Below are 26,956 nucleotides of genomic sequence, written 5' to 3' on the forward strand. Positions count from 1 at the left end.
TAGTGGTGGTTTCGGTTGCGACACAGTCTAGGTTCCCAGGCAGGAACTGCTCTGCTTGGCTGCTACGCTTTTTACTGAGGAGGTGGTGGAAGGTGTCGCCTGGCCTGTGCCGGCTGAGTAAGGGTGGCTGGCTGCCTCCGCCCTGGGCCTGGCTCATCCCGGCCTCTGTACTTTGCCCTCGCTGCCTGACAGGTTCTGCTGAATGGAAGTCGCTGGTAGTCCTTGTCCCCTTCTCCGGCTGGGTATGTTTTCCCCATTTTGCCCTGGGGCTATCCTTTGAACAAAATCTTGGAAGTTTTGCTAAGTAGAGTTGGGCACTAGCACCAGGCAGTCAGAGTCTCAGGAGGGCATCTGGATGTCGAAGAGGCATTGGCTATGAAGGAGAAAAGGAAAACAGGCAGGTATCGAAAGATCTTTGGCCTCACCAGCCAGAGGCAAAGAAACAGGCTGTAGAAGGGGTATTATAGTGTGAGTCCTGCTGGTCTTAGGACAAGAGCCCAAGGGACTCTTTCTTTACTCCACCTCCCTTAAGCTCACTCCGAGTTTGGCCAGGAAGGGCCTACTCCCCCACCTCTAACTCCCACCCCTAGTCTGGCCCTTCCCAGTCTGCAGAAGCCACAGTACACTTGAGTCCCTGTGTGAGCCCCCAAAACATGGCTTTTCAAGAGGAGAGTAGTTGTGGCAGCCAATATTAGGGCAGGCGCCCTGCCTTGCTGAGTTGGTGCTGGGCCTCTGGAGTGGGGCTATCTTTGGGCAAGCCTGGTAACAGGAGCTCCCAGTCTGAAAGTGTGTGTGGGTCCAGAAGATGGAAGACTCCGCCATCTGGCCATTGCTAATCCCAGAGCGCTCTTGACTGTTCTAGATCAGAGCTACTTAGAAACTATGAAGATGCCTTGAGAGCCACAGGGGTTCTTTTCCTGAGGAAGCTAGGGGCCTGGCTAGGGTGTAATATGGGCCATAGCTCTGGTGGTGTACCTTCTGCTGTAAACAGGGAGACTGAGTATGGGGAGGGGAGCAGCGCCAGGTCTTGCTTTGTGGTCCACAAGAACAGCTAGGTCTCACCCCATCACCTGTTCAGATCTGGATAGATAGGCCTGGTCTGAACCACAGGAGGGGACTTCTCTTTCCAAAATGGCCACCCCACTCTATCTTACCTCAGAGCAGCAGCGGGAGAGGGTAGGAGTTACCTCACCTGGGTCCTTGGCCCAAAAAGCAGTGTCTGCACCAAGTTTTACTTTCTAACATCTTTTCATGCTCTTCCCAATGGGTTCTCATCCTGTCCCCATTTCTCTGCTAGAAAGTATCTTATGTCATGAAGCAATAGTGGTGTCAGAGAAATACTGATTTAAGTCCTCAGAGTTGGATGGCTCGGATCTGAAGAGGAGTTTGTTGACTGGAGCAGGGAGCCTTGGAACAACCCCAGTGCTGGCTGGCTTCCTTGAGCCCTGTCAGGAGCCTCCTCTCGCTGTGCTGGGGACCAGCCTTCCACAGCTGTCCCACCTGGTGGTCGGCACCTCTTTTTTCTTCTTAAGAAAGCCAGTGATATGCCGAGTGGTGGTGGCAAACGCCTGTAATCCCAGCACTCTGGGAGGCAGAAGCAGGCGTATTTCTGAGTGCAAGGCCAGCCTGTTCTACAGAGTGAGCTCCAGGACAGCCAGAGCTACACAGAGAAACCCTGTCTCAAAAAAACAAAAAAGAAAGCCTGTGATAGCCAACAAACAGCTCTTTTCACCAGGTCTGGAGGGCCGGGGGGGGGGGGGGGGCTGCTTAATTTGGATCCTTGTCACCCCTAAACATCTCTGTGAGACCATAGTTGGTTTAGCAGACTCAGCTGGAGTCCAAAAGGTTACTGACAGGAGGACTTAAGAATAGCATTTGGAGACATAATAGTTGCTTAAAAAACAAAAACCATGGTCCCATTATATAGCCTAGGCTGGCCTTGAACTTTCTCTGTAACTTAGGCTGCTCTTTATTTAACATTGGATAAAACAGTTGATACCTGTTCTCTCATTTGCCAATGATCGGTAGGAAATGTTTTATTGCCACTTTACAGATAAGGAAACTAAAGTCAGTAGGTGAGGAGCTAGGGCTCGAACCTTACTCTCTATGCCAGACAACCCCCAGATGAATGCAAGCACGGGTCATCTTGGGGTGGTTCTCTCTCCTTTTCAGGAAAATGTTGAAAGCAAGGAAGTTAGCCTGAGCCGAATAGCAGTTAGGATCTGAACCCTGGGATTTTGTGTCTAGTTATCTACATTGCTAATCCTAAACCATAAGGAAGCAAGCTCGTGGCAGGCTTCTGTGCCGCTGCTTGAGGTGTAGCAAGTGAGCCCAGGGGAGACCTGGCTGGAGCGTCCTAGTTTGTGCTTCGGAGCTGCCTAGGATCCAGCTTAAGTGTATTTAAGTGTGAAAATTGCAAGTCCTTGGGCTTCAGCGCAACCAAGTTCCTGCTGTCCTTGGAAAAGGGGTGTCTCAGGAACTTACAGTAAAAGTTACCAAGGGGTTAGAGCTCAGTGGTTAAGAACATATACTGCTATTGGAGTGAACCTCAGTTGAAATAGTGGTTTACAGCTGCCTATAACTGTACCTCCAGAGGATCCAATTACCTCTTCTGACTTCAGTGGGCTTATCCACACAGGTAGTGCATACACTCAGGCACTCACACATATACATAATTTTTTTTAAGTTGTCAAGGAAAGGATCTGGTGTTAGATTGGTAAAACACTTGCCTGGTATATGAGAGATCCCAGGTTTAATCTTCAGCACCACAAAAAAGAAAATTGCTAAGGAAAGTGGCCACTTAGCAGCTGGGGCAGAAGGAAGGTTTCCAGTTGTTGGTGCCCTGAGGGCAGGGGGAGCACTGAATAGCAATTTGGGGCAAGGATGGGGCTAAGAAGAGGAAACATTAGAAGCTAGGTTTCAGAGACCTGTGAATGGTTCCAAAGTATCATTTAGAAGTAGTTGCAGATAGAACTGCCCCCCCCCTCAATTATGAGGCCCAGGGTTCCTTGGAGAAGGTTTATGAAGCTGGTTCTTGAAAAAAAAAATCTCTTGTCTAGCCTCTGCTGTGCATAGCTACAGATTGACAACAGTGGGACTTAAGGAATTATAACAGAGATAACATTCCCTCTAGATAACTATGCATCTGCCTCTCTAGGTTTGTGTGTAGGAGTCAAGGGGCCTTCACCGTTGTCGGTGTGCAAGGGCTTCTGGGGTCTGAGTTAGCAATTCAGGAAAACTAGCACACAGCTGCTGTTCAAAGACCCTGAATTGACAATTAGAGAAAAGAGAATTTTGTAAAGTCCTCACACTTCAGGAAGGAATCTGAGGAAAGACACTGGGCCCGCCATCTCCAGTCACCCTGCTCTCCTCCTCCCTGTCTCCCTGGAGACTCTGAGGCAGCTCTGCCTGGCTGTGGCTCAGGTTGTGGAGCCGACTCGGTGTGCTCAGATGTGCTCTGAGAGGGAGTCAGGACCCAAAGCTGGGGTGAAAGATTCCATTTGCCATTGGAAGGTAATTCACATACCATCCACCCATTCAAAGTATAGATGAGTGGCTTTTATTAAATTTTGTGTTGTTTGCTATCAAAACCTTTTCATTATCCCCAAAGAAACGCCATGCTCTTTACCTGTCACCTCACACTTCCCTCGAGATAACTATGACTCTGCATCTGCCTCTCTAGCTTTGTATGTTCTGGACAGTCAAAGATAGAGTCAGGTAAGACGGTCCTTTGGGGCCAGCTTCTGTCTCCTCAGTATTCTTTGGTGGAACAGCCTGTATCAGCGCCTCCTTTCATATGATCACTTCTTACTCCACTGTGGTGTTAGGCGATGCACAAGAAAGTCTTCATACCTACTTTCATTAGGACTCTGCGCTGTGTGTAACTACTGCTGCTTCTCAGCTCATTTGCACCTTGAATGCAGGAGAGCAGAGCAGGGCAGGCCGCTGTGCTACACAGACCAGTTGTTGAATTCATTCGCTGGACAGTGATTCTCTGAGTGCTGTCAGGTGTGCGATGTGACATGTCAGTGAATAAAGAATATTACAGGCTGTCTTCATGGGTTTCCAACCTCACTGGACACATCAGTAAACAAAAGTAAAGAATAAGTAGTAGACGTTGATGCGTTGACCAGGGTGATGAGGACTTTGAAGTGGTTAGACATGTGCTCCTGCAATTGAGAGCCAGCATTCTTAGAGTGAGCAGGTCTGTCAGAGACAAGGTCTCCAGCTGTGATGAGGGCAGAGACTGCTAGGGTAAGAATGGGGGCTAAGAGTAGTTGGTGGTACTGGTGAGGCACAGCTCTAGCTGAGCTCTGCCTGTACAGGATCTTAGCCCTGAACCTTATGCTATGTGCCTTTGCAGTGAAAACTGGCTGTGATGCCCTCCCTTTCCTGTCCTCTTACCCTACCGTAGGAGTCTTTGTATTCCTGCCAGTCTGCTTTGGAGTCTGCCCCTGCACCCAGCCTCTTGCAGTTTTTTCAGAGCTGAGGGTAGTGGTAGACAGACTGGAGGGGCAGCCTGTAAAGGCGTGTGTGTTTCCACCCTGCAGCCCACCTTGGGACACCTTGACTCCAAGCCCAGCAGTAAGTCCAACATGCTGCGGGGCCGCAACTCAGCCGCCTCTGCTGACGAGCAGCCCCACATTGGCAACTACCGGCTCCTCAAGACCATTGGCAAGGGTAACTTTGCCAAGGTAAAGCTGGCCCGTCACATCCTGACGGGGAAAGAGGTGAGCATTGGGGTTGGGACCATGGTAGCAGCTCCTATCCTCAGACAGTGCTGAGACTGTTCCTACAGCTAGCCTCTTGTTTATCTGCAGAAGTGCCAACTGATAGGTACGCTAGGAGCCAAGCATGTAAGGGTAAAAAATGCAGTGGAGAAAGTAGCACCAGGTCCTGGTTTAGTCTGCTCAAGAAAGTGGTCTTAGGCTTTTTGTCTCATGTCCAGGTCGCTGTGAAGATCATTGACAAGACCCAGCTGAACTCCTCCAGCCTGCAGAAAGTAAGTTCCCAGTACCTCCCATCCCTTTGAGACTGCCTTTTATCAGTCATCTGCTGACCCCACAAAACCGCTTCCTTAAAACTTTGTCCCTTCAAAGTGGTAGTATAAGAGACAGGAATATCTCCAAGTTCGAGGCTAGCCTGGTCTACAGAGAAACTTTCAGGACAGCTAGAGCTACACAAAGAAACCCTATCCTGAAAAAGAAAACAAACACCCAAAAAGTTCTGCCCTTTCCCTATGGTTCTGGTTGGGTTCCCTGGCAATTCTATCCAGTAGGCCTCCTAGCCAAAGCAAGAGCTCTTCTGAAGTCTTCCAGCTACTTGGCCCTATCTGACCAACTTCCTGATTGTTATCTCCTGGCCTGTGTGTCCAGGTCTCTGCAGAAACATGTCTATAGCATTGTTAGAGATCTATACAGACCCAGATGCTAAATGATCCAGTGGCCCTAGAAGTTCAGGGGTAAGGAAGCAGAACTTAGCCCTGGATCTTTGGAGATAGAGAAGGTTTGCGTCCTGAGTCTGTGTGTGACAAGGTGACAGATGAAAGGCTCCGAGTTATTCCTGATCTCTAGGCGCGCTTGCTGAATAGTTTGTGAGTAAGCAGCTTTCGCTAGATGAAGTTGAGCTTACCTTCCCTTGTTAACTGAGGTCTTCCTTGGGTTGTAAGAGAACCCCCAAATAGAGACATGACCTCTGTGCCAAAGAATAAACGTGTGCCTGAGAAAAGAAGGGGTAACTTTGAATGCAGAAGGGGATCAACTTGCAAGTGACTTGACAGAACTGGAAGTGCTGTCCCTTCATCCTTGGGCTGAAGGCGGTTAGGGGACAGAATGGGGGGGGGGGGGCTCCTACCCACGATAGTCAGGTTTCCTTTGGCCTTTCTACTGTATCCATCCCCCCCCCCCCATTTTTTTCTAAGACCTGATTCTTAGAGCCAAGCAAGTTTTTTCATGACCATATTACAGTGGCTGAATTAGGAGAACATAGCCATGTAAATAGCCACAATGCTAGGAGCAGGATGAGGAGCTAGAGGTTGTTATGGAGAATGTTGCTTCCAGAATTAGAATTGATAAAGGGACTTCCTTGGCATGCTAACAGCTAGAATCAAGGTGTTCACAAATTTTGTTAGCCCTGAGGGGTTTTTGTTACAAGCCTTCTCTTTTCCTATCTCTTTTTTTTCTCCCCACTTGTTCCTGATTGGTTGGAAGATACCAGTGCCAAACAAGTAGTGGGCTTTGCTTTGTTTGTTTGCTTGTTTGTTTGTCTTTTTCTTTTTTAAAACAAAGTATTATATGCCCAGGCTGTCTGTGAACTGAGCATGTAGGTGAGGATATTCTTTAACTCCTGTTCCTCCTGCTTCCACCCCTAAGATGCAGAAACATACTCATTTTAAAAACCTCTTTTTACGTTTTTTTATTAGCAAGACCAGTCTCATTCTGGTCAGTCAGCTCTGCCTACATTTCTTCTTAGTGTTCCTTACTTAATTTACTCAATTTTTGAAGACATACGCCATTCAAGGTTCTAGACAAGTCTGGAAAGCTCTAGGCTCTAGGTTCTCATACCAAAATGGAATGTTTGAGAATGGGAAAGTGGCGGCTGGCTCCCGGTACCGTCTCAGGTCTGTCCCCATTGGTGACTTTGAGATGGGGGCCAGGAGCTTTTGCTTTTTTTGCCAGCGTACTGTTAGGTGAGAGGAGCAAGGCAACCCCGAGCTCTGACGAAAGGGGAAGGCTGGAGCAAGTTTCTTTTGTTGGAGTTAACCAAAGCTCTGGAACACCATTAAAGGGGGGAAGCCATTTTTACTCTGTTCTATAAACTATATCCTGAATTACGGCCCCAAACAAACGACCAGGTCTCCACAGACCGACCAGCCAACCAGTTCTGTTCCTTGTGTGAGTGAGGAAGCCTGGGAGGTTGCAGAATCCCTTCTTTAAGTTCTCTGTTGCCTGTAGGGGAAGAAGCTCCTTTCTGTCATCTTTCAGTATGGAAATGTATGGTTTGGAGCCCCTGATTTTGTTTTACAAAGAGAGCATGAGTGTGTGGGAGTGGGTTTGATTAAAATTGGCATCAGCTCTATATAGGTGTGGGTGGTATCTTCTGTTACTACCTCAGAGACTCAGGAAAGAAAGGCCTATCCCAATGCAGACCCTCTGACATCTTGATGTCAAAAGATGACACCTCTCTGGTCACCAGGCCAGTTGAAGGGTTTGAACTCTGAGCTGGCAGAGAAGCTCAGTGCTGACACTTGAGCTCAGGCTCCCCTCCCTGTAGAGGGACGCATCTGACTGCTGTGTTGAGGCTAGATTTGGATGGGTATGGAAGAGGGCAAGGTCTGAGCAGTGAGTGAGTGAGTGAGTGAGTGAGTGAGTGAGCTAGTGAGCTAGTGAGCTAGCTCTGTTCCTGATCCCTCTCTGCCCTCCTCTTCCTCCAAGGCTTTCAGCTTTGTTTTTTTTTGAGAAGGGGATCTGTTTTAAAAGAAAAAAGAGAGAAAAACCTCACTCGGACTCTGAAGGGACCTAAAGTCTGTAGGCAGGCATGAAATGAACCCATGTGTCTTCTCTTCCAGCTGTTCCGAGAAGTAAGAATAATGAAGGTTTTGAATCATCCAAACATAGGTAAGAAGCACCAACGTTCCTCCCCCCCCCCCCCCCCCCGCCCCCAATTGAGGCTCCACAGGCCCGCCCGCATCCACACAGCTGTCCCTTTCCATAGTTCATTGCCTTGTAGAGTCTGCTTCCGAAGGCTCAGCTCACAGTTGACCTACATCTTGGCACTGTGGGCTGCCTTAAGGAATCTGGATGGTTCAAGAGGTCCTTAGCAAGTCTGGACACAGTGTGTGGCGTGTGCTTCCTGAGTACCGACACAGCCCTTCTCTTGCAGTTAAGTTATTTGAAGTGATCGAGACTGAGAAGACACTCTACCTTGTCATGGAGTATGCCAGTGGCGGTAGGTCTGATACTGCCACATGCTCGTTTCCCACCCTCGTGTGTCTCTCCTCCCTGTTCCTGCCCACTCCCTGCCCCCACCCACCCCACTCACTGCCCTCCACCATCTCTTCTCTTGCAGGAGAGGTGTTTGATTACCTAGTGGCCCATGGCAGGATGAAAGAAAAAGAAGCTCGAGCCAAATTTCGCCAGGTGCGTGTGTCTCTATGCTGAGTGTGGGCCCAGCCTGCCTTTTTGGGGTCTGGCACAGGAGGGGAGCTGCCTAAGCAGGTGGCCTTAGAAGAGGGCACTTCATCCTCTGCTTGTGTACATGATAACTTCAAAATAGGTCATCAGCAATAGTTCTGCCAGCCCCTGTGTTTCACTTTCAGACTCCAGGCTAACCCTTCTTCCTTCCTTTTAGATAGTGTCTGCTGTGCAGTACTGTCACCAGAAGTTTATTGTTCATAGAGATCTAAAGGTGAGGTGTGTTCATATTCCCCGGTCTGGGTGGTCCAGAAATTCCAGACTTGATATTTCCTTCCTTACTTACTTGAGATGACCTGGAAGTGTTTAGGAATGGCTCCCACCATAGCACTAGCTTGCATAGATGCTTTACCCTTGTCAGCTGTCAGGTGTGACATAAATACTCCAGGCTTTTCTGGTCCTTTTAGCAGCCTAGTGGCTGACCTAGGAAAGAGTGTGACTGGCTCTAATATTCTACCTGGTTTCTAGGCACTTACGTATGTCATCTCTGTTAGCCAGGTACTCATTCACACTGCCTGTGAGTCAGCTCATTGCTAAAGACCTTGCAGGCATGACCACGACACATAGACTGCTCTGAAGCTTTATGTAGTGCCCATCATCCCCAGGCCTGCAGACCCCAGCTCTGTGCTGTCTCCTGTCTAGCCTGTCTGCTGACTGACTCTGCCCTGGAGGCGGGGAAAGCTTGGAACTAGAGATGACTTTGTGGCGCTGTCCCATCCCTGTGCCAGGGGCCTCGGCAGGGCCTCGGTGCTCTACTTGGTGGTGCTTTGATGCTTACCGTCTTCTCTCCAGGCAGAAAACCTGCTCCTGGATGCTGATATGAACATCAAGATTGCAGACTTTGGCTTTAGCAACGAATTTACCTTTGGGAACAAGCTCGATACTTTCTGTGGCAGCCCTCCTTATGCTGCCCCAGAGCTCTTCCAGGGCAAAAAGTACGATGGTCCTGAGGTGGATGTCTGGAGCCTGGGAGTCATCCTCTATACACTGGTCAGCGGGTCCCTGCCTTTTGATGGACAGAATCTCAAGGTGGAGTGAAATGCAGGCTTTGATCGTTTTATTTATCATTTCCTTTCAGCCTCAGGTCTTATCTCTGCCCTCTCAGCTTCGCTTGTCCTCTTTTTGCCTCAAGCTAGAACTTCAGAGAAAAGCCCTCCAAGAAACAATGCAGTTAGTCCTCCATGCTAGCTATGGTGGCCCATCCTATAATCCCCGCAGTGGAAAGGCCAGGGCAGGAAAAATCAGTTTGACACCAGCCTAGGCTGGAGAATGAGATATCTCAAAAACAAATGAAAGGAGGCTGGCAGGGTGTCTTAGTGGATAAAACTTGATGCCCAGGACCCACACAGCAGAGGGAGACAACCCAGCCTCCTGCAGGGTGTCCTTTGACCCCCACTCACACTGTGGCACGTACACAGCCCATCCACAAATGAATACGTATAATTTTTCTTTAGAAAACAGGGAGTTTCACACATAAGAGCTAAGAGTCTCAATCCTGCCTTTGAAGATACTGTGTGTCCACAAGGCCCGTGGCAAGGAAGGTTCTGTTGCCTCATTTGTGATCTGAGTTGTTTTCTGATGGCTGCTTATCTGCATTGTGATTGTAAGACTTATTCCCTTGGCCTAGACTTAACTTAAGTTTTCTAACCACAGGAGCTACGGGAACGGGTACTGAGGGGGAAATACCGTATTCCATTCTACATGTCCACGGACTGTGAAAATCTGCTTAAGAAATTTCTCATACTTAATCCTAGTAAGAGAGGCACTTTAGAGGTAAGCAGCCTATGTTCCAGCTGGCAAAAAAATCCGGAGGTTTCCATGGAGTCCCCCATGCTGAGTTCCCCCCTCTGCACTTTGCCCTTCCCTCTGTTTCCTAGCAAATTATGAAAGATCGGTGGATGAACGTTGGGCATGAGGAGGATGAGCTGAAGCCTTATGTGGAACCCCTCCCTGACTACAAGGACCCCCGACGGACAGGTGAGGCTGTGCTAGCTGAGAGCTAGAGCTGCCCACACATGGAGACCAGCCTTAACTGTCCTCCCCTCCCCCAACCACCAGAGTTGATGGTGTCGATGGGTTACACACGGGAAGAGATCCAGGACTCGCTGGTAGGCCAGAGGTACAACGAAGTGATGGCTACCTATCTGCTCCTTGGCTACAAGAGCTCTGAGGTGCGTGCTTCCTCCTATTCTTATGCCCTGACCTGCCACCCACACTGTAGCACCTGGCCTTTAGCCCCTGGTGAGAACAGAAGCCCATGTCACAAATACATAAACCCTGTCCTTAATTAACACGAGGCCTCTGCCATGGTGGCCAAGGCCCTCAGCGAGTGAGCAGGAGTCATGAAGGCTGAGCTTGGGCTCTGAGGTGAGTTGAGCTCATTGTACTCATCAGGAAGGGCTAAGGTGATCTGGCCGGAAGTTCTGTGTTGGGCCTAATACCCTTTGCCTCTCTGTCTGTCTGGATCTGTCCACCTCTGGGTTTCTGTGTGTATCTATATCTGATCTACAGGAAGCTTCCCTAGTTTATTGCCTCTTTTAGGACTTGTATCTAAATATGTTTCTTTGTTGCCAAGATCTGTCTTGGCGATGGATCTGGTAGCTTTATGGTTGTTCTTCTGCCAGTTTGGGTTCTAAGTGCACATTTGCACTCACAGCCTCCTCACCTGGTAGTGGTAGGGTCCCTCTTAGTTACCGCTTTAAGCCTGTTTTAGAGATACCCACATGGCACCTAGTTTGGGCTCTGGTTTCTCTGTGGGAAGGGATGAGTCTCTGAGTATGTATTCTTGTTGGTATATATGTATTTTTAGGTAGGAAGGCACAAATTAGTCCTCTCTGAGGAAATAATCGATTTTCTGGGGTGGCATGTCTTTGTTGTATTTGTTCTGTCTGTCAGCACCTGTCTGTATTTGTAAGATGAAGTTGAATGAGTTGACGTGAGGGCGGGTGAGGCAAGCAGGCATGTCCATCCAGAGCTGTCTCTTCAGGGCTCACGCTCTCCTTTGAAGCCATGTTTTCTGATCTTGCAGCTGGAAGGTGACACCATCACTTTGAAGCCACGGCCTTCAGCTGATCTAAGCAACAGCAGTGCCCCATCTCCATCCCACAAGGTTCAGCGCAGCGTCTCTGCCAACCCCAAGCAACGACGCTCCAGTGACCAGGGTGTGTGCTCTTGGGGATGGCAGGTCAGGAACACCTTCCTCCTGAGTCCTTACAGGTTCTTGGGGGGATGGCTACATTTCAGGTCTGGTTTAGCTCCTTTGTAATAGCATGGCCATGGGCAGGTTAATAACTTCCCTCTGTTTACATATGAAATGGGTCTATGATGCAAGGAAATGCCAAGCACACAGTGGGTCTGCAGGACACTCCTAGTCTTACCCATTTTACATTGCCCCATAGCCGTCCCTGCCATTCCCACCTCGAATTCCTACTCTAAGAAGACTCAGAGTAACAACGCAGAAAATAAGCGGCCTGAGGAAGAGACAGGGCGGAAAGCCAGCAGCACCGCCAAAGTGCCTGCCAGCCCTCTGCCTGGCCTGGACAGGAAGAAGAGCACTCCTACCCCCTCCACAGTAAGCCATGAGCTGCTACCCCCTAGCCCTGGCCTTCTCCTGTCCACTGATCTTCCTTGCTGAGGCCTGGCCCTTGGCTGCACCTCAGCTTACTGTAGAAAGTGGGCTACAGAGCAGCTTGGGACAAGGGCATCCAGTGGTCCTGGGGAAGAGTCTGACTGGACAACACTGGTTCCTGTGAGACAGTACTTGCCCTCCATTTCCCACAGAACAGCGTCCTCTCCACCAGCACAAACCGAAGCAGGAACTCCCCACTTTTGGACAGGGCCAGTCTTGGCCAGGCCTCCATCCAGAATGGGAAAGACAGGTGAGTATCTGGACTGCCTGCCATGCTTGTGAGGGCCACATCTCACAGTGACACCTGTCAGTGACTTCATCTTCTGCCTCTCCAGAGCAGTGTCCCTGGAGTCCTGTCCTGGCTCTGTTCAGTCTAGCCATCCACCTGCCCTCCCTGCTCCATGCCATCCCTCCTGCCCTCTGACCCCTGACATTTGCCAAGCGTAGGGTACGGTGAGCAGCTCGTTAAACTTCCTGGTTCTTGATCACGGCCCGGTCTAGAGTTGCTCATCTGTCTAGGTACATGGCTTTGTGTTCGGGGCCCCAGCTCAGGGCAGAGGTCAGAGTACTCATCTGAGGGGCTCCCCGCTGAGGGCTTCATTGTGGCCTCAGAAACAGAGTTCCCCCCTTTGCCTGCCACCTTGCTTGGCATGTTACAATCCTGGCTCCACCTCTTTTGAGCTTCATGAAAGTTTCTCCTTAGTAACATCCTGTCCTTTGTACAGAGGGAAGAATCCTTGTTCTCACATTCCTAGGAGACCAGTGTGGCCCGGACACAGTGACCTCCTGTCAGCTTTTCCTCGTTTGGATTTTCTCTTCCCAGGCTCTGGCCTAGCTGGCTGCTTATTCCCTGAGCTCTCTACGTGCAGTGGCTGCTCCTTAGCGCTCACTGCCTGGAGCTGTTCTCTGGGCCTGACCTGCGTCCTCTGCAGCACAGCTCTCTGACTCTGGCCCTGCCCTTGCTTCCTAACCCAGGCTCTTTATCTCACCGTAATCCGGGCCTCTCCGCTGCTTTTGTCTCCTAGCCTAACCATGCCAGGGTCCCGGGCCTCCACGGCTTCTGCTTCTGCCGCAGTCTCTGCGGCCCGGCCCCGCCAGCACCAGAAATCCATGTCTGCCTCCGTACACCCCAACAAGGCCTCTGGGTTGCCCCCCACGGAGAGTAACTGTGAGGTGCCTCGGCCCAGGCAAGTGTGCTGGGGTGGCTGATGCACTTGTCCCCTGGCCTGTCCTACCCCTGCCCTACAGTTTCTTCTCACCTGGGGGTCCTGCCTCATTTTTGTCATCTTAGCTAAAAGAAAATAACTCTGTTCTTGCACCCACGAACTAGGACACAGATGATGCGATAGTAAGGCCCTTTCCTCAGTCCTCAGCAGGGGCAGGAGGCCATCCTGAAGATCCAGATGGAGGGCTTTTTGCTCTGAACCTCGTTAGCTTTCCTTAGGGACAGACTCGAGGGTTCTCATTGTCCCCGTGTAGGTCTAGAGCCAACTCTGTCCAACCTGTACCGCTTGTATACATGGGTCCTCCTGTCTACCCCCTCCCTCCCTGGACCATCTCACTACTGTCCACAATGGTCAGTCCCTTCCGTCTGTGTCCTCTGTGATGGCTGCTTCCTGCCCTAGCATTCCCCATCCCCATCACAGGGACTACGTGTGCTCAGTGCTGGTTGCTCCCTTCTCCTTACGTATGCCTTTGCCCTGCCTCTTTCCCATAGCACAGCCCCGCAGCGTGTCCCTGTCGCCTCCCCCTCCGCCCACAACATCAGCAGCAGTAGTGGAGCCCCAGACCGAACTAATTTCCCACGGGGTGTGTCCAGTCGAAGCACCTTCCATGCTGGGCAGCTCCGACAGGTGCGGGACCAGCAAAATCTGCCCTATGGTGTGACCCCAGCCTCTCCCTCTGGCCACAGCCAGGGCCGGCGGGGGGCCTCCGGCAGCATCTTCAGCAAGTTCACCTCCAAGTTTGTCCGCAGGTGAGGGGCTGGGGGCAGACCTTCCCATGGTGTGGGAAGGGGTGGTAATACCTGAGCTGAGATTGGGATCTCAGCAGGACTGAAAAAGAGGGTGGTTGTCAACATCTCAGGCACCTAGACTCATCCTCGTAGGCCTTTCCCAAGCTGCTCGCAGGCACCCCTCATTCTATGGCCCCAAGCAGATGGGCGATGCCGCCTCCTCTCTAGGGGAGTGTGAACTCAGATGCTAAAATAAAAGCCCCCTCTTCTCTCCTGGGTTCCCATGGAAACTTATATTTGGTGACGCAGCTGCAAAGTCATGAGGCATGAGCCAGACTGGGTTGACAAGATTTTCCTAGTCTATTCTGGCCCCCTTTGACCTCCTTCCCGTTTGCCCTCCCACAGGTAGATCTGTCTGGCTCTAACTATATTCTTCTGCCCCAGGGCTTCCCAGGGCAAAGCCCACAAATGAACTGGCTGCTGAAGGCTACAGTGGCCTTTCTTGCAGCTCCAGGGTTCCAGTGCCTTCCTGACCTAGACCCAGGTGGGGAATCTCTTCATGAGCTCCTCAGGCCTGAGCCCTCATCATAGAGATGAGGGGCTTAAGGTAGCTTGGGATCATCCATGGGGTCTCCGGGGTACTCTGTCCCCCTTGTACCCTACAGTCTACACTGCTGAGAGCCAGGGGGCCTTGGAGAGCAGACCTGCTCACCCCACTGCCCGTCCCTTCACCCATCCCAAGTCCCTTCACACTTCACAGCCACCAGCCGCAGGGAGGCTGCGTGGCGAACAGACCCGAAGTCAGGGCTCTAGGCTGAGCGGCTCTTCTAAGACTGGGAGAGCCTCGAACCTGGGAAGCAAGCCCACTCCCACCTCCTGTGCACACACCGTCTTGTTGGTTTTTTGTTTTCTGTTTGTTTGTTTGATTGGGGTTGGGGTTTTTTTTGTTTGTTTTTGAATTTTTTGTTTTTTGTTTTTTTGTTTTATTTCCTTTTTTATTTTGTCTTTTTTGTTTGTTTTTTTTAGAAATCTGTCTTTCAGGTTTGCCAGAAGGTAGGCGTTGAGCCCGCTCTGTATGTCTGTCTGTCTGTCTGTCTGTCTGTGTCCTGCCTCCATCACTAACTCCCCCATTGGCTGATGCTTCTTTCCTGTCTTTCTGCTGACCTTGTATATGTGGACCTGTGTCTGCTATCTTAAAGGGATGATGACTTCTCTGGTGGGGCCACAGCCCTAAGCTGATCTTTCTCCCCCTGCCCCTTCACACTGGCAGGACTTAGAATGCATGTGCCCCTAAGAGGACATTTTAGGTCCCTCAGAGCAAATGGCTTTGAAAGTGAGGGGCCTCCCTTGGTCTGCAGGTGCTTGTCCTCAGAAGAGAAGAGGCCTCCGGGACTCTCCCTTTAAGATTGTCTCCTTGTGCCTGCCCAGGGTTGGGTCCTGTTGGGCTCCCTCTCTGGCCCTTCCCCTTGTGTGCATGCGCTACAAGTAAGCTCCAGGGGCCGAGCGCATCTGGACGGTGTCTCATTGGGGTGTCCTGGGCCTGCTGAACCTCAGGGACTGTGGCACGGCAGGACTTTAGAGGTACTACAGGGACAATAGGCTCCCTTGGCTAGTCTGCTCCTCCAGGCCCCCAGCCTTTGCCTCATAGATGTAGTATAGCACCCCCTTCTGGTGGATGCTGCAGAACTGACCCAGCCCACCCTGGCACAGCATCTGGGCGCTCGCTCACGCTGCTCTCCTCTGGGCTGTTTCCTCCAGATGTCGCCTGAGCCTGCCAAAGAGCCAAGAGCTGGATATTCTCAGGCAGGGGTCATTCTGCCGCCAGGCCCTGGTGGAACAGCAGGAGGCCCACACCCTGCTCCTGCATCTCCCTTCCTGGGACAGAGCCTGGCTTGTTCAGCCTGGCCATGTCCTCTGCAGGCCTAGGTACGCCAGGTACTAAGCTGCAGACCGAGGGCCACATTGGGAACTCTGGATTTGCCTGGCAGGTTCATTGGTTCCCCAGCTGAGGGAGAAATGGGCCAGATGTGATCTTGAGATATCCCTGCCTACCCCCCCATCCCAGCTCACTGCATGGCTAGCAGGGGCTGCCCCCCAGGGGCCTGGAGAGAGCAGCTGGAGCCCTTCCTTTGTCCACGGGCCTGCTCACAGTGTGCTCGCTGGCATCTGTGTCTTGTGTCTTCCTGCTCCTTTTACATGTGCTGCTGCTGCTCCCTCCTCCTTCTCGTCCCTCCTCTCCCCTGCAGCCCCGTAGTCCAGCTCTGGGCACTCGTCTTCCTGGCGGAGCTGGAGAAGCCGCTCAGCAGGGCCAGACCTCTTTCTCACCTCCCCAGAGCCCTGCCAGCCCTTGCTTTGTATGAGCAGTCAGCCTGGCAGCCAGGAGTAGGTCCAGGTGTCTGCCTAACAACACAGTTTTGACACAGTGAGCCTCTTAAGAGGCTTTCTGTCTTCTAAGACAGACAGTATGGCCTTTACCTCCATCTTCAAATTCTGACCCCAGTTATTGGCACAGAAATTTGCTCCCAACCCTCATTCCAGTAGCAAGCTTGAGCCTGGATGTATGCTGAAAGGGAAGCTGTTGGTGTCGAGCCACGTGCTGGGACATGTGCCTGCACAGCCACACCCTCCTCCCCCAGCACTGGGGCTCCTTCTACCAGCACAGATCTCTGGGAATGTGGGGAAGGACACCCAGCCCCCTTGGGGTTCCTTGTCAGAAAGGGGCGTAGGCTGCCAGTGGTAGGCCCTGCAGTGTTGGCCTGCAGATGACTGGCAAGTAACATTTGGGCTTGGGTCCTGCCCACCCACTGGTGGCTTGGGTCCCACCCACCCACTGGTGGCTTGTCCCCAGGCCCAACCTCACCTGGGTCTGCAGGGTGGAAGGAGCGAGAGATCCCAGACTAAACTCTCCCTCGCTCTGTTTTTTGAGGAACCTGAATGAACCTGAAAGCAAAGACCGAGTGGAGCCGCTCAGGTGAGAGGGCTGGAGCAGCCCGGCCCTGGGCTCGCCGCTTGCCGCAGCCTCCCGCTCCTCTCTTCTCTTGCCATTGGCTTTCTCTGGCACTTCTGCCCTGCCTCCTGGGGCTCCCTTTCCTCAGAGGTTCCCTTTCTCACATCTACCTGCTTGGGTCCTGGTGTGTCCTGGAACCAGAGCCCTGGCAGGGAGGGGCACTGCAGGTTCCCACCCTTGCTGGCCTTGCTGCTCCGACGCCTCACGGAGGACAGTCTGCTTGGTGCTGCTCAGAGCACTTGTTTCCTGCCCGATCCCCTAAAGAAAAGAACCAGTAGCAGCATGGAACTGTCACTCACCCCAGCTGGCCTCTCACCCCCTCCATCCTGAGAGACAAGAGCCAGAGGCCTCCCATGTCCCAAGTGCCACTGCAGGACAAGAGACTAACTGCTCCCTCTTCCGGCTGCTGCACGCATGCTTCCCTGCCTTCCTCTGGTCTCAGGGCCTGTCTGCCAGGGTGGTTCCCCTGTGGGTGGGATGTCTCTCCCATCTTACGCCTCCTCCCTCTACCCTCTCCACAGACCTCACGTGGTAAGCAGTGGAGGCACTGACAAGGAGAAGGAAGACTTCCGGGAGGCCAAGCCTCGTTCCCTGCGCTTCACATGGAGCATGAAGACCACGAGCTCTATGGAGCCCAATGAGATGATGCGGGAGATCCGCAAGGTGCTGGACGCCAACAGCTGTCAAAGCGAGCTGCACGAGCGGTACATGCTGCTGTGTGTGCACGGCACGCCGGGCCACGAGAACTTTGTGCAGTGGGAGATGGAGGTGTGCAAACTGCCCCGGCTGTCTCTCAACGGTGTTCGGTTTAAGCGGATATCGGGCACTTCCATGGCCTTCAAAAACATTGCCTCCAAAATAGCCAATGAGCTGAAGCTTTAACAGGCTGTCGGGAGGGGCAGCAGAGGCTGCCGGGAGGGGCAGCACAGGCACCAGTGGACTTGGCTGCTTGGGCCAACCCTGCACCCCCAGGAGAACTGCAGGGTGACTGGTGTGTCCCTGCTGGCACTTGTCCCCTTCCAGGCCTTTCTCAGTTTTTTTCTTCCATGTTTGTGGGGGATGGGAAGTGGTTCTTCCCCCTTCCACATTCACCCCTGCCCAGAAGTCCCTCCCTTCCCCTCTTCCCCCTACAGGAGGCAAAAGAAGGGGGAAGGGCTTGGGGGGGCAGGGCTCCCCCTCGGTACTGCGGTTGCACAGAGTATTTCGCCTAAACCAAGAAAATTTTTATTACCAAAAAGAAAAAAAAAGAAAGAAAAAAAAATCCCAGCGGCCACCTTTCCTCCCTGCCCCATTGGGACAGTCGAGACTGGATCTGTGGGGTGCCTGGGAGGTGGCTCAGGGCTGGAACACTCTCAGGCAAGAGTGGTGGAGCTCCCTGGCAGGCCCTCCGCCAGGCCCACTGTGGGCTTCTCCCCTCTCCCGACTTCTTTCCCCCTCCAAGTGACCCACCAGAGGTGGCCTTCCCCTGCCCCCAGGCCCTCGGGGCCCAGTGGGGGTACGGCACAGCCCTGGAGAGGGTGGGCGGTGGGACCCTGGCTCCCTCCATACCATAGCCTCTGCCCTCCTTTCCCAGAGCTGGGCATTCCCTTCCATGAGCTGCTGTGGGGACGTTCGTTCCCTTCTCAGAAGTCTGTGCCATCTTCCCCCACCTCTCCGGGTGGAAGGCGGGGCTGACCCCAGCCCTGGTAGAGGGGAGGGGAGGGAATGGGCCATGGGCTCTCAGCCCCTAGGGGGCAGCTTGGGAACCGGGACACAGCTTCTCCGTTGTGGGAGTCTTTGTCTGAAAGCACAGCCCCTCACCAACCCCTACTGCTCCCCCTTCCTTGGCATTAACCTGGGCACCGTTCTCATCTCTCAGCCTTGCATTTTCTTCCTGGCACTGCCGCCCCTCCTCTCAGGAGACTGTCCAGGGCCTCCATGGCTGCCTGGCGGAAGGCTGGATTGGGCGGCAGGGCCAGGAGCCTCTTGTCCTCCACAGGGTGGGGCAGTGACTCCTGCTTGCTAACCTCGAGGCCAGTGTGAATGGGTGTCGTAGGCGCTTGGCTGGTGGTGGCCACTGCATCCCTTAATTTATTTCTCTGCTGTTTCAGTTCTTGAGAAATTGGGGGAGTCCTACAGAGGCTGCCCCTGCCCTCACTTGAGTTGTACATTTTTTTTTGTGATGGGTTATCTTTTTATTTTTATTATTATTATTGTTTTTTTTTTTTTTTTTTTTTGATTTATGACAACTCCACTCTTGGTCCCAGTTGTCATCCTGTCACTCCTTCCCCTGTCCATCACCCTGGCTCCCAGGCCAGGCTTAGCAACACGTTGAGTCTTGGGTTCCAGGAATAAACCTTGCCAACCTCAACCCTCCAGCCCCGTGCTCCACTGGCTATGGCTCAGACCAAGGGCTCCTCCTCCCTTCCCCTCTTGCCCTATGGAACAGCCCGGGTGCTCCAAGGGGGCCAGGAGGGCATGGCTTGGCTCCCAAGATAAAGGGTGGGGGCCAGGACACCCAGGCAAGGTGGCCCCTCCCTGCCTAGCCCCCTCCTCCCCCACCCTGCACTTAGTTTCTCCTCTGGATCAAACACGTAATAAAGAGAATGTTTGGAATCTGAGCTGCTGCCTCCTATTCCTTCTCCCTGCTGGGCGGGGACACCCCCCCACACAAGATGTGGCCTGGCCTGCCTGCAGAAGAGAATTGGTTACTGTCTAGGTCCTGGTGGAGGCCAAGGCTGGGTGGCCAGTTCCCAGTTCCCTCCACCCACAGCACACATGAAAGACTCATACATTCAAGGTTGCATTTATTTCTTTTTTAAAAATGTTGAAAAATAAACCCATGTCTGTGTAAGTCCCCAACCCTTCTTTCTCCAGACTTTTCGGGGTGGACAAAGTGGGCCTCCTCACAGCTCCCCAACATTCTTCCCACCGTCTGGCATCCCCACCCCCATCCCCTGCCACTGCACCTGACTTATTGCTAAAAGGAAGGGAAGGTGAGTGAGGGCCGAGGACACACAGACTGGCCTCTCCCATCCCCCAGGCAAAGTCATTACCCCCACAAGGGTAGGCCCAGAGGCCAAGCCCCTAGGCAGGCAGGCAGGCAGGCAAGGAGGCAGCCATTCCAGTCACAGCCAGGAAGCAAGAGTCCCTGCAGGCCCTGAGATCTAGCCCCTGGCTGGGGGTTTACAAGCTCAGCTGCCAGGAACACATGCAGAACCCACAGATCCAAGCTGTGCCAACTGGCAGCTCTGGGTATTTGAGAGACCTGGCAAGATCCCTGGTCCCTTCTGTCCTTAGTGCTGCCAGAGATACCCAGCCAAGGGGCTCAGGAGCCTCTGGGCAATGGAGGATTCGGGGCTCAAAGTGAGGGTGCAGGGGGCTCCAAAGGGGCTCCAACCAGAGTAGGTGGAGGCTGAGGACCAGGGCGGGCACTGTGGCGAGAGGCAGCCAGGGCAGGGCGGATGAGAGGTGGTGGGGGCTGGTTGGGGGCCAGCCGGGGCTGCAGGAAACGGCCCTGCTGCAGGGGGGGTGGCTGGCGGAGCAGTGTGGGAGCTGTGGGCAGAGGTGGCCTCAGGAGCGGCGGCGGCTGGGAAAGCGAGGTGGGTGGTGGAGGTGGGGGCGGTGCAGGGGGCACTGGTCGGGGCACTGATGTTGAGACAGATGTAATCTGGACCTGAGGGGAGAGAAACGGGTGAGACCGCTCCTGCACACACTCAGCATCCTTAGAGACTTGCCTCTCCTCCCTGGAGACTAACCCCCCGCTGCTCACCTCATCATCTTCTTCCAGGGCTGTGGCTGGTCCAGGAGGCCCTCGCCTGGCCTCCTCCATGGGGACCGGAGCTGCGGGGGCCCCATCCTGCTCAGCCTCCCATTCCTGTAGCACCTCTTCCAGGTTGAAGCGGCGACGGTAGCTCACAAAGAAGGTCTTCACTTGGGTCAGGGTCTTGTTCCCAATCACCTCTGCAATTGCCCCAAAGTCTTTGCCATATCTACGAATAGCTGCGAGGGTCAGAGAGGGCAGCGGACTATCAGTGCCTCAGGACTATTTGCTTACCCCCCACCATCAGCTCCCCGAAAGGTAAAAGGTCTCTAGGGTTTGCGGCACTTGGCCATGGCTGCCCCACCTTGGACAGCCAGAAGCTGCTCATCTGTTGTCCAGCGGGAGTTGAACTTGGTATTGGCCTGGAGAGCAAGGAATATAAAAAACCATTAGCTAGGCGGTAGTGACGCACGCCTTTAATCCCAGCACTTGGGAGGCAGAGGCAGGCGGATTTGTGAGTTTGAGACCAGCCTGGTCTACAGAGTGAGTTCCAGGACAGCCAGGGCTACACAGAGAAACCCTGTCTTGAAAAACCAAAAAATAAAAAAATAAAAAAAATAGTAATAATAATAATTAAATAAGTAAATAAATAACCATTAAACTAAAAATAAGCAAAGGGAGGGAGGGGATAGTGAGATGGCCCAGCAGGTAAGAGCACTGACAGCTCCAGCAGAAAACCTGTGGTTACCCAAACCAACAGACTACCAACCATCTAAAACCTAGGGTATCTGGTGCCCTCTCCTGGCCTCCATGGGCAGCAAGTGTACATGTGGGGCGCTTACAAAGATAGAGACAAACACTAATACAGGTGAAAAAAAATGTCTCAGCAGATAAAGGCTTCCACCACTAAGCCTGGTCAGTTCCATCCCCAGGCTCCACAGCAGAGAGAACAACTCCTAGTTATTCTCCAGCCCTACATACACACTAAGGCTCCTGTACCACCTCACCCCATCCGACCCCACCACACCCAAGTTCATAAATGTGAAAAGGTTCTTTAGAAAAAAATGTATGCTTCCTAGGCTGATTCCCTCCCCATTCCTGTCCTGCCTCTGGGGAAAAGCCCCTTAGGTACCTCAGGGGGACGGAGCGGGTCGATGCCACCCTCCAGGGCTTGGCGGAGGCTGCTATTGGTTTGCTTCATGCTCTGAACCTACAAAGGCCAAAAGGAGAGCGGAACATGCACCTCTGCACCCCAGAAGGCCAGCCCGCCCAACTTACCGAGTAGAGCTCCCACCAGCCTGCCCACTCCTCCCTCACAACCTTCAGACACTGGAGATTCTGCCTCAGACTTGCTATCGAGCGGGAGACTGGCCTTCAATTCCTAATTCTCCTGCCTCTGCCTCCCAAGTACTGGGGTTACAAGTGATTGCACAGCACCCAGCTTTCTACTGGAAACCAGGTCTTGCTTGGGGCTTATAGGAGGCAGAGGGACGAGACAGTTAGGCAGGTAAAAGTGCTTGCCACAAAGTCCAGAGACTTGAGTTTGATCCTCAGAACAACTCACATAAAGGTAGAAGGAAGACCTGGATGGGCACCATGGTTGATACACATGTGCTGATACACATATCATATGTGCATGCATGCAGTACATATATACATACATACATGCATCTGGCACACCCTTTCTTGCCACCAACTCTGACCTGAGTTTGATCCCCAGTACCTACCTAGTAGAAAGAGAAAGCCAACTCCCACAAGTCACCTGACCTCCGCACCATGGCATATGTGTGCCCCTGCCCCAGCACAAAATAACTGTGAAATAGTGTATTCCCAGATAGCCTCAAATTCACTATGTAGCCAAGGACAGCCTTCTATGTTTAATGCCTAGAAGAGCTAGAGAGTAGCTCAGTTGGTAGTGTTTGTCTAATGTGCATGGCCCCCAGCATTTCATAAACAGGGCATGTTACATGCTTGTAATACCAGCGCTTGGAGGGTAGAAGAAAGTCAGGAACTCAAGGTTATCCTCTATTATAGCACGAATTTGAGTCTAGCCTGGGATATATGAATCCCTGTTCCCAATCAAAAAAACGGCCAGGGAGCTGGCCAGACAGGCAGGTAAAAATGCTTGCCAAAAAGCCCAAAGACTTGAATTTGATCACCAGAACTCATATATAGGGAGAACCACATGAGCTCACACACACAAGCACACGCACACGTACACACACACACACACACAGCAGATAAGAATGTAAAGTTACCCCAAGTCCCCGACTGTGGGACAGAGTCAGGCTTAGCACTGCACCCTTTCCCTTACAACTATGCTGCCCCAGCACAGGTCTCAGGAGCTGAAGACCCTCGGCATGGCTCCCCGCCTTGGGCCCCCACCTGGCGCTTAAGAGAGATGAGCTGTGAGTCAAGACCTCGGAGCGTGAGGTTAGCGAGGTCTGGACTTCCGGACACTGCGGTGAGGCCTTCGGGACTCAGGTACATGCCCTTGGGCGGACGTCTCCGAGTTCGAAGTGGGTGGTGGCGGTACTGAGATACCTGGACCTCCTTCTTCCCAGGACCGGGCCGTGCATTCAGAGGTCTGGATGGCAGAGGCTGAAGAGAAATAATATTGTGTGCAGTCCAAGGACAAGCGGAGGGGTAGGCCAGGCAGAGCGGCTAGGGACCTCACCTCTCTCTTGGGGTCTCCAGGATCCGGTTCTCCCTCACTCACGGCTCCGCGTCCCTCTTCTAGCTCATCACTGCTGACAGAGCCAAACAGAAAATGAGGGAAGGTCCAACCCAGAATCCTGTCAGCCCCCTGCCCCCTACCAGCAACCCCCACCCCCACCTGTCTTCTTTGTCCTTGCGGCCACCCAGCCGCCTGGCCTGCCTGTCCATCACACTAGTTCGACTCCGGGTCTTCTTCCAAGAGTAGTAATACTTCACCAGGCTGGGAATCAGCTTGTCAGGTAGCTGGGGAGGAAGGCCAGAGACAGGAGTCCACTGAGACTCTGGCCCCAGGTAAGCTGTTCGGGACTAAAGGGCTGAGGAACACTGCAAGGCCCGTGAGCACAGGCTTACCCCGCGAGCACAGGCTTACCATCTGCTGGATCCGCTGGAAGCACTTGCCATGGAACCCAAAGGCCTGTTCAAACAGCACCTTGTCCTCCACCGTCCACTCATCAGGAAAGGGAGTGAAGTTGGCCAGGTCAGCCAGCGACTTCTCCACGTCATGTTTATGCCACAGAAGCATGCCGAGTGCCTGGTCCAGGATAGAAGCATCTCAGGTTCTACCATGGCAGCACCGCGCTGCCCAGTGGGTCCCACTCCCAGTCCGCAGGGCCCCCGCCCACCTGCTCAATGTTGTAGCCATGCTTCTCCTTGGCCATTGCAATGTACTTGTCAACTGCAAGGGGGAGAAGAGGGTCACAGGGGAGCCTCACAGTGAAGACCTGTCAGCCCTACAGCCCCTTCTGTAGACCACCCCAGGTGGTCCTAGGCCACGGCCATGCTCCTACCAGACTTCCACATAAGTGGGACTAACAACTCACTTCTAAGGAAGAGTTGGCCTTAGGAGAACAGGAGCTAAAAACCCTGCTCCCGAGACTGAGCCTGAGCCAGGCACACCCCACTCACGTTTGGCATCTGATACACAGTGATTGGGTGACCACACCAGCATCCCCTTCAGCTCCTTGTTGCTATAGCGTGCCGGGCTCTCTGAGAGGAAGAGCAGAATTAGCCTAGTGGCCCTCACAGAAACAAGAGACCACTGAGCAACACAGCCAAGCTGGGCGGGGAGGCCCAGAAGGGAAGGAGGAGCCGAGACCCAGACAGGAAGGCAGAGCAGGAAAAGTAACAGTGCCGCCGCCACGGGGCCACCCACCCCGCCCACCGCCTGTCCCTCAAGCAGGAGCCAGCCAAGAGTTCCCAGGTGGGGCTGCAGGCCAAGCCATCAGCCTCCACCCCTCCCTCCCTCTCCCTCCCCCCATGTCTGTCCTGCCACTCACCAGGCTTGCACTCCGGAATTACTGCTTGGTAATTGGTTCCAACTCGGATCATGCTGTCTGTGGAGCCAGGGGAGGCAGTCAAGACTCCAGGGAAGTGGGGGGAGGATATAGTGAGGGGTGGTAGCTGATCTGGAGTTCTCCTTCCTGACCACTCAGGGTCCCGACCACCCAGGAGACTCACTTTTCCTTGATAGTTCCCCCATCTACCCTCCGAGACAGAGAGGACTTGGAGAGTCAGACCCTGCCTAGTCATGGCCATGGGGGGAAGGGGAGGTTAAGAGGACACTTTTAAAGCCCAGGCCAGAGCAAAGTGCTTTGTTCTGGCTGGGGGGTGGGAGCTTGGAGGGCTGCCCCTAGATCTGGACATTGCAGGGCGCTCGGGGCTCCTCCCCACCACATGAGCTTCACAGCTCCGCATGGAGGTGTCTTTCCAGTCCCTGGTCCAATCAGACCTCAGTCCCCTGCAAGCCTGCAAGGTATGAGGACCCAATCCATCCAAGTGAGGCATCCTATGCTCCCTCAGAGGGCAAAGGGGAGGTGGGTGGTCAAGGGCCCTGCCTGTAGATTTTCCATGCCGGCAACACAGGCACGAGGAGGCTGAGGCTGCAATCCAGGAACGGCAGAAACCATCTGTGCTTCGCAACTCTCCCCCTCCCCATCTTCCGTGTCCCCTCCCCGGACCAGCACGCCTTTAACCCTAGGCCACTGGGCTCACCATGAGAGTGCTCCTCCTCGCTGCTGTCATCCTCCGAGTGCGGCTGTCCGCCGTTGGGTGCCGTCTTGGCCCGACTTCGGGACAAGATCCCTGAGCCCGCAGTGGGCTTCTCCATTACTGAGGGCATTACCCTACCCGGCAGCCCCGAGGGGCACGGAGTCCTTTGGAGAGCGCAGGAGCTTGCCGCGCTTGCCTCGAGTGCTGCGCCCGGCCCGGCCTGGAGGGGTCGCCACTGAGGCTGCGAGAGGCAGGAGGTCAGCGTGGCTAGGGTCCGGGAGGTCGGGGCCCCGGAGGGCAGCCCTAACGCTCACTGCGACCCCCACGGGCGAGGACAGCAGAAAAGTTTGTGAAGAAGTGGGGGTACGGAGGAGACGGCGCGGCCGGGGGCACGCTCGCTCCGTGCGCCCCTCGGGGTTGGTTCTCCCCCGGGGAGAGTCGGGGCGCGCTGCCCTCGGGAAGCCCCGGAGCCGCGCCGCGCGCCTGCCCACGCTGTTTGGCCAGCAAGGGCTGCCGCGCAGTGGCCGCCGCAGCTGACTCCGCGCCCCTCGGCTGTGCTGAGGATGCCCCGGTCCCCAACGGAGGTAACCCTGCCCGATCCGACCCCACGGCAACCACGCCAGCCGGCAGGAGCCCCAGCGGCAGGACGGCGCGCACGGCGTGCGGCGCTGGAGCAGAGTTGCCGGGAGGCGGGCGGAGCGCAGCCGCGGGCGCCGCCTCGCACCCTCCCCGGCGCGCTCGCTCGCCCCGCCGCGCTCGCGCTGCCGCCGCTCGCTCGCCCGCTCTCCGCCGCCGCTCGCTCCTCGCGCACACAATGAAGCTGCTGGCAGGGAAGTAGTGCCGGCTGCGGCCTCAGCACCCCTCCCCCAGCCGATGCCTCCGCCAGCTGAACATCTGGCCCTGGGGTGGGAGGGAGGGCCCGGGGGGCGGGGCCTGGGGCCGGGGCTAGACCTCCAGGGGGTGGGGTCAGGACCGGAATGGGGCGCGCGTACCCCCCCAGGGAGCATCCCTGGTGTCTCTGAGTTCTCAGACTTGGCCCCTTTGGGTAGACCTCAGTGCCCCCCAGGAGAAGCCCGGGGTCAGCCCCACCCACAAGCACACCGGCTCCACACACTGCTGGGCTCTGGTTACTGCGGCCTGCCCCGGGGGCCCAGAGGCTGCCTGTCCGACCGCCCGGGTGGAGCCCAGCTTTTCCTTCCATTTCCCTTCCTGCCAAGGAACTCCCTGCCCCCCCCCCTTCCGCAGGGGACCCCCCTCCCTTCATGCGCCCTTGGGGGCCAAAGCGGATGGGAGGCCGGACAGGAGCAAGATGAATTTCTTCAAGAGCTACTGGGCTAGAACCTGACTTCTGCTGGGTCTGTGGGTCCCCAGGGGTCACCCTAGTGTCTTTCAACTGCTGCAGTCTGCACCCCCAAAACAGTAGTATCAAAGGCTGAGGAATGGGCATGAAAGCTATAGGGCAAGTTCTGGACTGAAAGGGGCAAGCTCCCCAATGGGTTCACTGTCACCCCAGCTGGAAGCAGCATCTCCCCCTCCCCCCGGACAGGCACAGGCAGAGTGACAGACAGGGAAGCGGGTTGGGAGGCACAGACGGAGTTGGGGGAGGGGGTGGGCAGAGACTTTCAAAGCCAGACCCAGCCACCCTGCCAGGCACACAAAGAGCCAGCGCACTCACCGGCAGCAGCTCGAAGCCTGTGAGCTGCGCCTGTGCCCGTCCCCTCCGCCT

At 54.2% G+C, this 26,956-nt stretch overlaps 2 protein-coding genes across 10 annotated transcripts in view; one reads left to right on the forward strand and one right to left on the reverse strand.

Moving 5' to 3' along the window:
* Positions 1–19,381, forward strand: part of Mark2 (microtubule affinity regulating kinase 2) — a 67,472-nt gene extending 48,091 nt beyond the window's left edge. For 2 of the 9 annotated variants that reach the window (XM_052190784.1, XM_052190777.1), the window contains exons 2-20: positions 4,551–4,730; positions 4,949–5,002; positions 7,568–7,616; positions 7,882–7,947; positions 8,068–8,138; positions 8,350–8,406; positions 8,985–9,221; positions 9,846–9,965; positions 10,070–10,169; positions 10,251–10,363; positions 11,221–11,353; positions 11,591–11,763; positions 11,973–12,070; positions 12,846–13,007; positions 13,538–13,795; positions 14,801–14,827; positions 15,533–15,700; positions 16,701–16,745; positions 17,303–19,381. In XM_052190784.1, coding sequence (XP_052046744.1) covers positions 4,596–4,730; positions 4,949–5,002; positions 7,568–7,616; positions 7,882–7,947; positions 8,068–8,138; positions 8,350–8,406; positions 8,985–9,221; positions 9,846–9,965; positions 10,070–10,169; positions 10,251–10,363; positions 11,221–11,353; positions 11,591–11,763; positions 11,973–12,070; positions 12,846–13,007; positions 13,538–13,795; positions 14,801–14,827; positions 15,533–15,700; positions 16,701–16,745; positions 17,303–17,663 — 2,427 coding nt within the window. In that variant the 5' untranslated portion in view covers positions 4,551–4,595 and the 3' untranslated portion in view covers positions 17,664–19,381. Of the gene's footprint in view, positions 1–192; positions 243–4,550; positions 4,731–4,948; positions 5,003–7,567; positions 7,617–7,881; positions 7,948–8,067; positions 8,139–8,349; positions 8,407–8,984; positions 9,222–9,845; positions 9,966–10,069; positions 10,170–10,250; positions 10,364–11,220; positions 11,354–11,590; positions 11,764–11,972; positions 12,071–12,845; positions 13,008–13,537; positions 13,796–14,800; positions 14,828–15,532; positions 15,701–16,700; positions 16,746–17,302 lie in introns of all 9 variants that reach the window. The other 7 variants (XM_052190833.1, XM_052190802.1, XM_052190794.1 and 4 more) reach the window with 7 other exon arrangements.
* Positions 19,382–20,032: 651 nt separating this feature from the next.
* Rcor2 (REST corepressor 2) lies at positions 20,033–25,372 on the reverse strand. The gene is made up of 12 exons (XM_052190901.1): positions 25,234–25,372; positions 24,519–24,575; positions 24,148–24,228; positions 23,865–23,917; positions 23,612–23,773; positions 23,360–23,484; positions 23,201–23,270; positions 22,909–23,124; positions 21,656–21,733; positions 20,888–20,945; positions 20,533–20,762; positions 20,033–20,436 (listed from the first exon to the last, which is right to left on the reverse strand). Exons 1-12 carry the CDS (start codon positions 25,358–25,360, stop codon positions 20,122–20,124), a joined length of 1,572 nt encoding a protein of 523 aa, XP_052046861.1. The 5' UTR covers positions 25,361–25,372; the 3' UTR covers positions 20,033–20,121.
* Between the last annotated feature and the right edge of the window lie 1,584 nt (positions 25,373–26,956).

This window comes from Apodemus sylvaticus, chromosome 1 (assembly GCF_947179515.1).
Source record: "Apodemus sylvaticus chromosome 1, mApoSyl1.1, whole genome shotgun sequence".
Lineage (NCBI taxonomy): Eukaryota > Metazoa > Chordata > Mammalia > Rodentia > Muridae > Apodemus > Apodemus sylvaticus.

Coding starts and splice junctions, on each gene's coding strand:
- Rcor2 (XM_052190901.1), bottom strand. CDS start 25,360: ATGCCCTCAGTAATGGAGAAGCCCACTGCGGGCTCAGGGATCTTGTCC. Junction 24,229..24,518: donor AATTCCGGAGTGCAAGCCTG/GTGAGTGGCAGG, acceptor TCTTCCTCTCAG/AGAGCCCGGCACGCTATAGC. Junction 23,271..23,359: donor CGCAAGGACAAAGAAGACAG/GTGGGGGTGGGG, acceptor CTCTGTCAGCAG/TGATGAGCTAGAAGAGGGAC.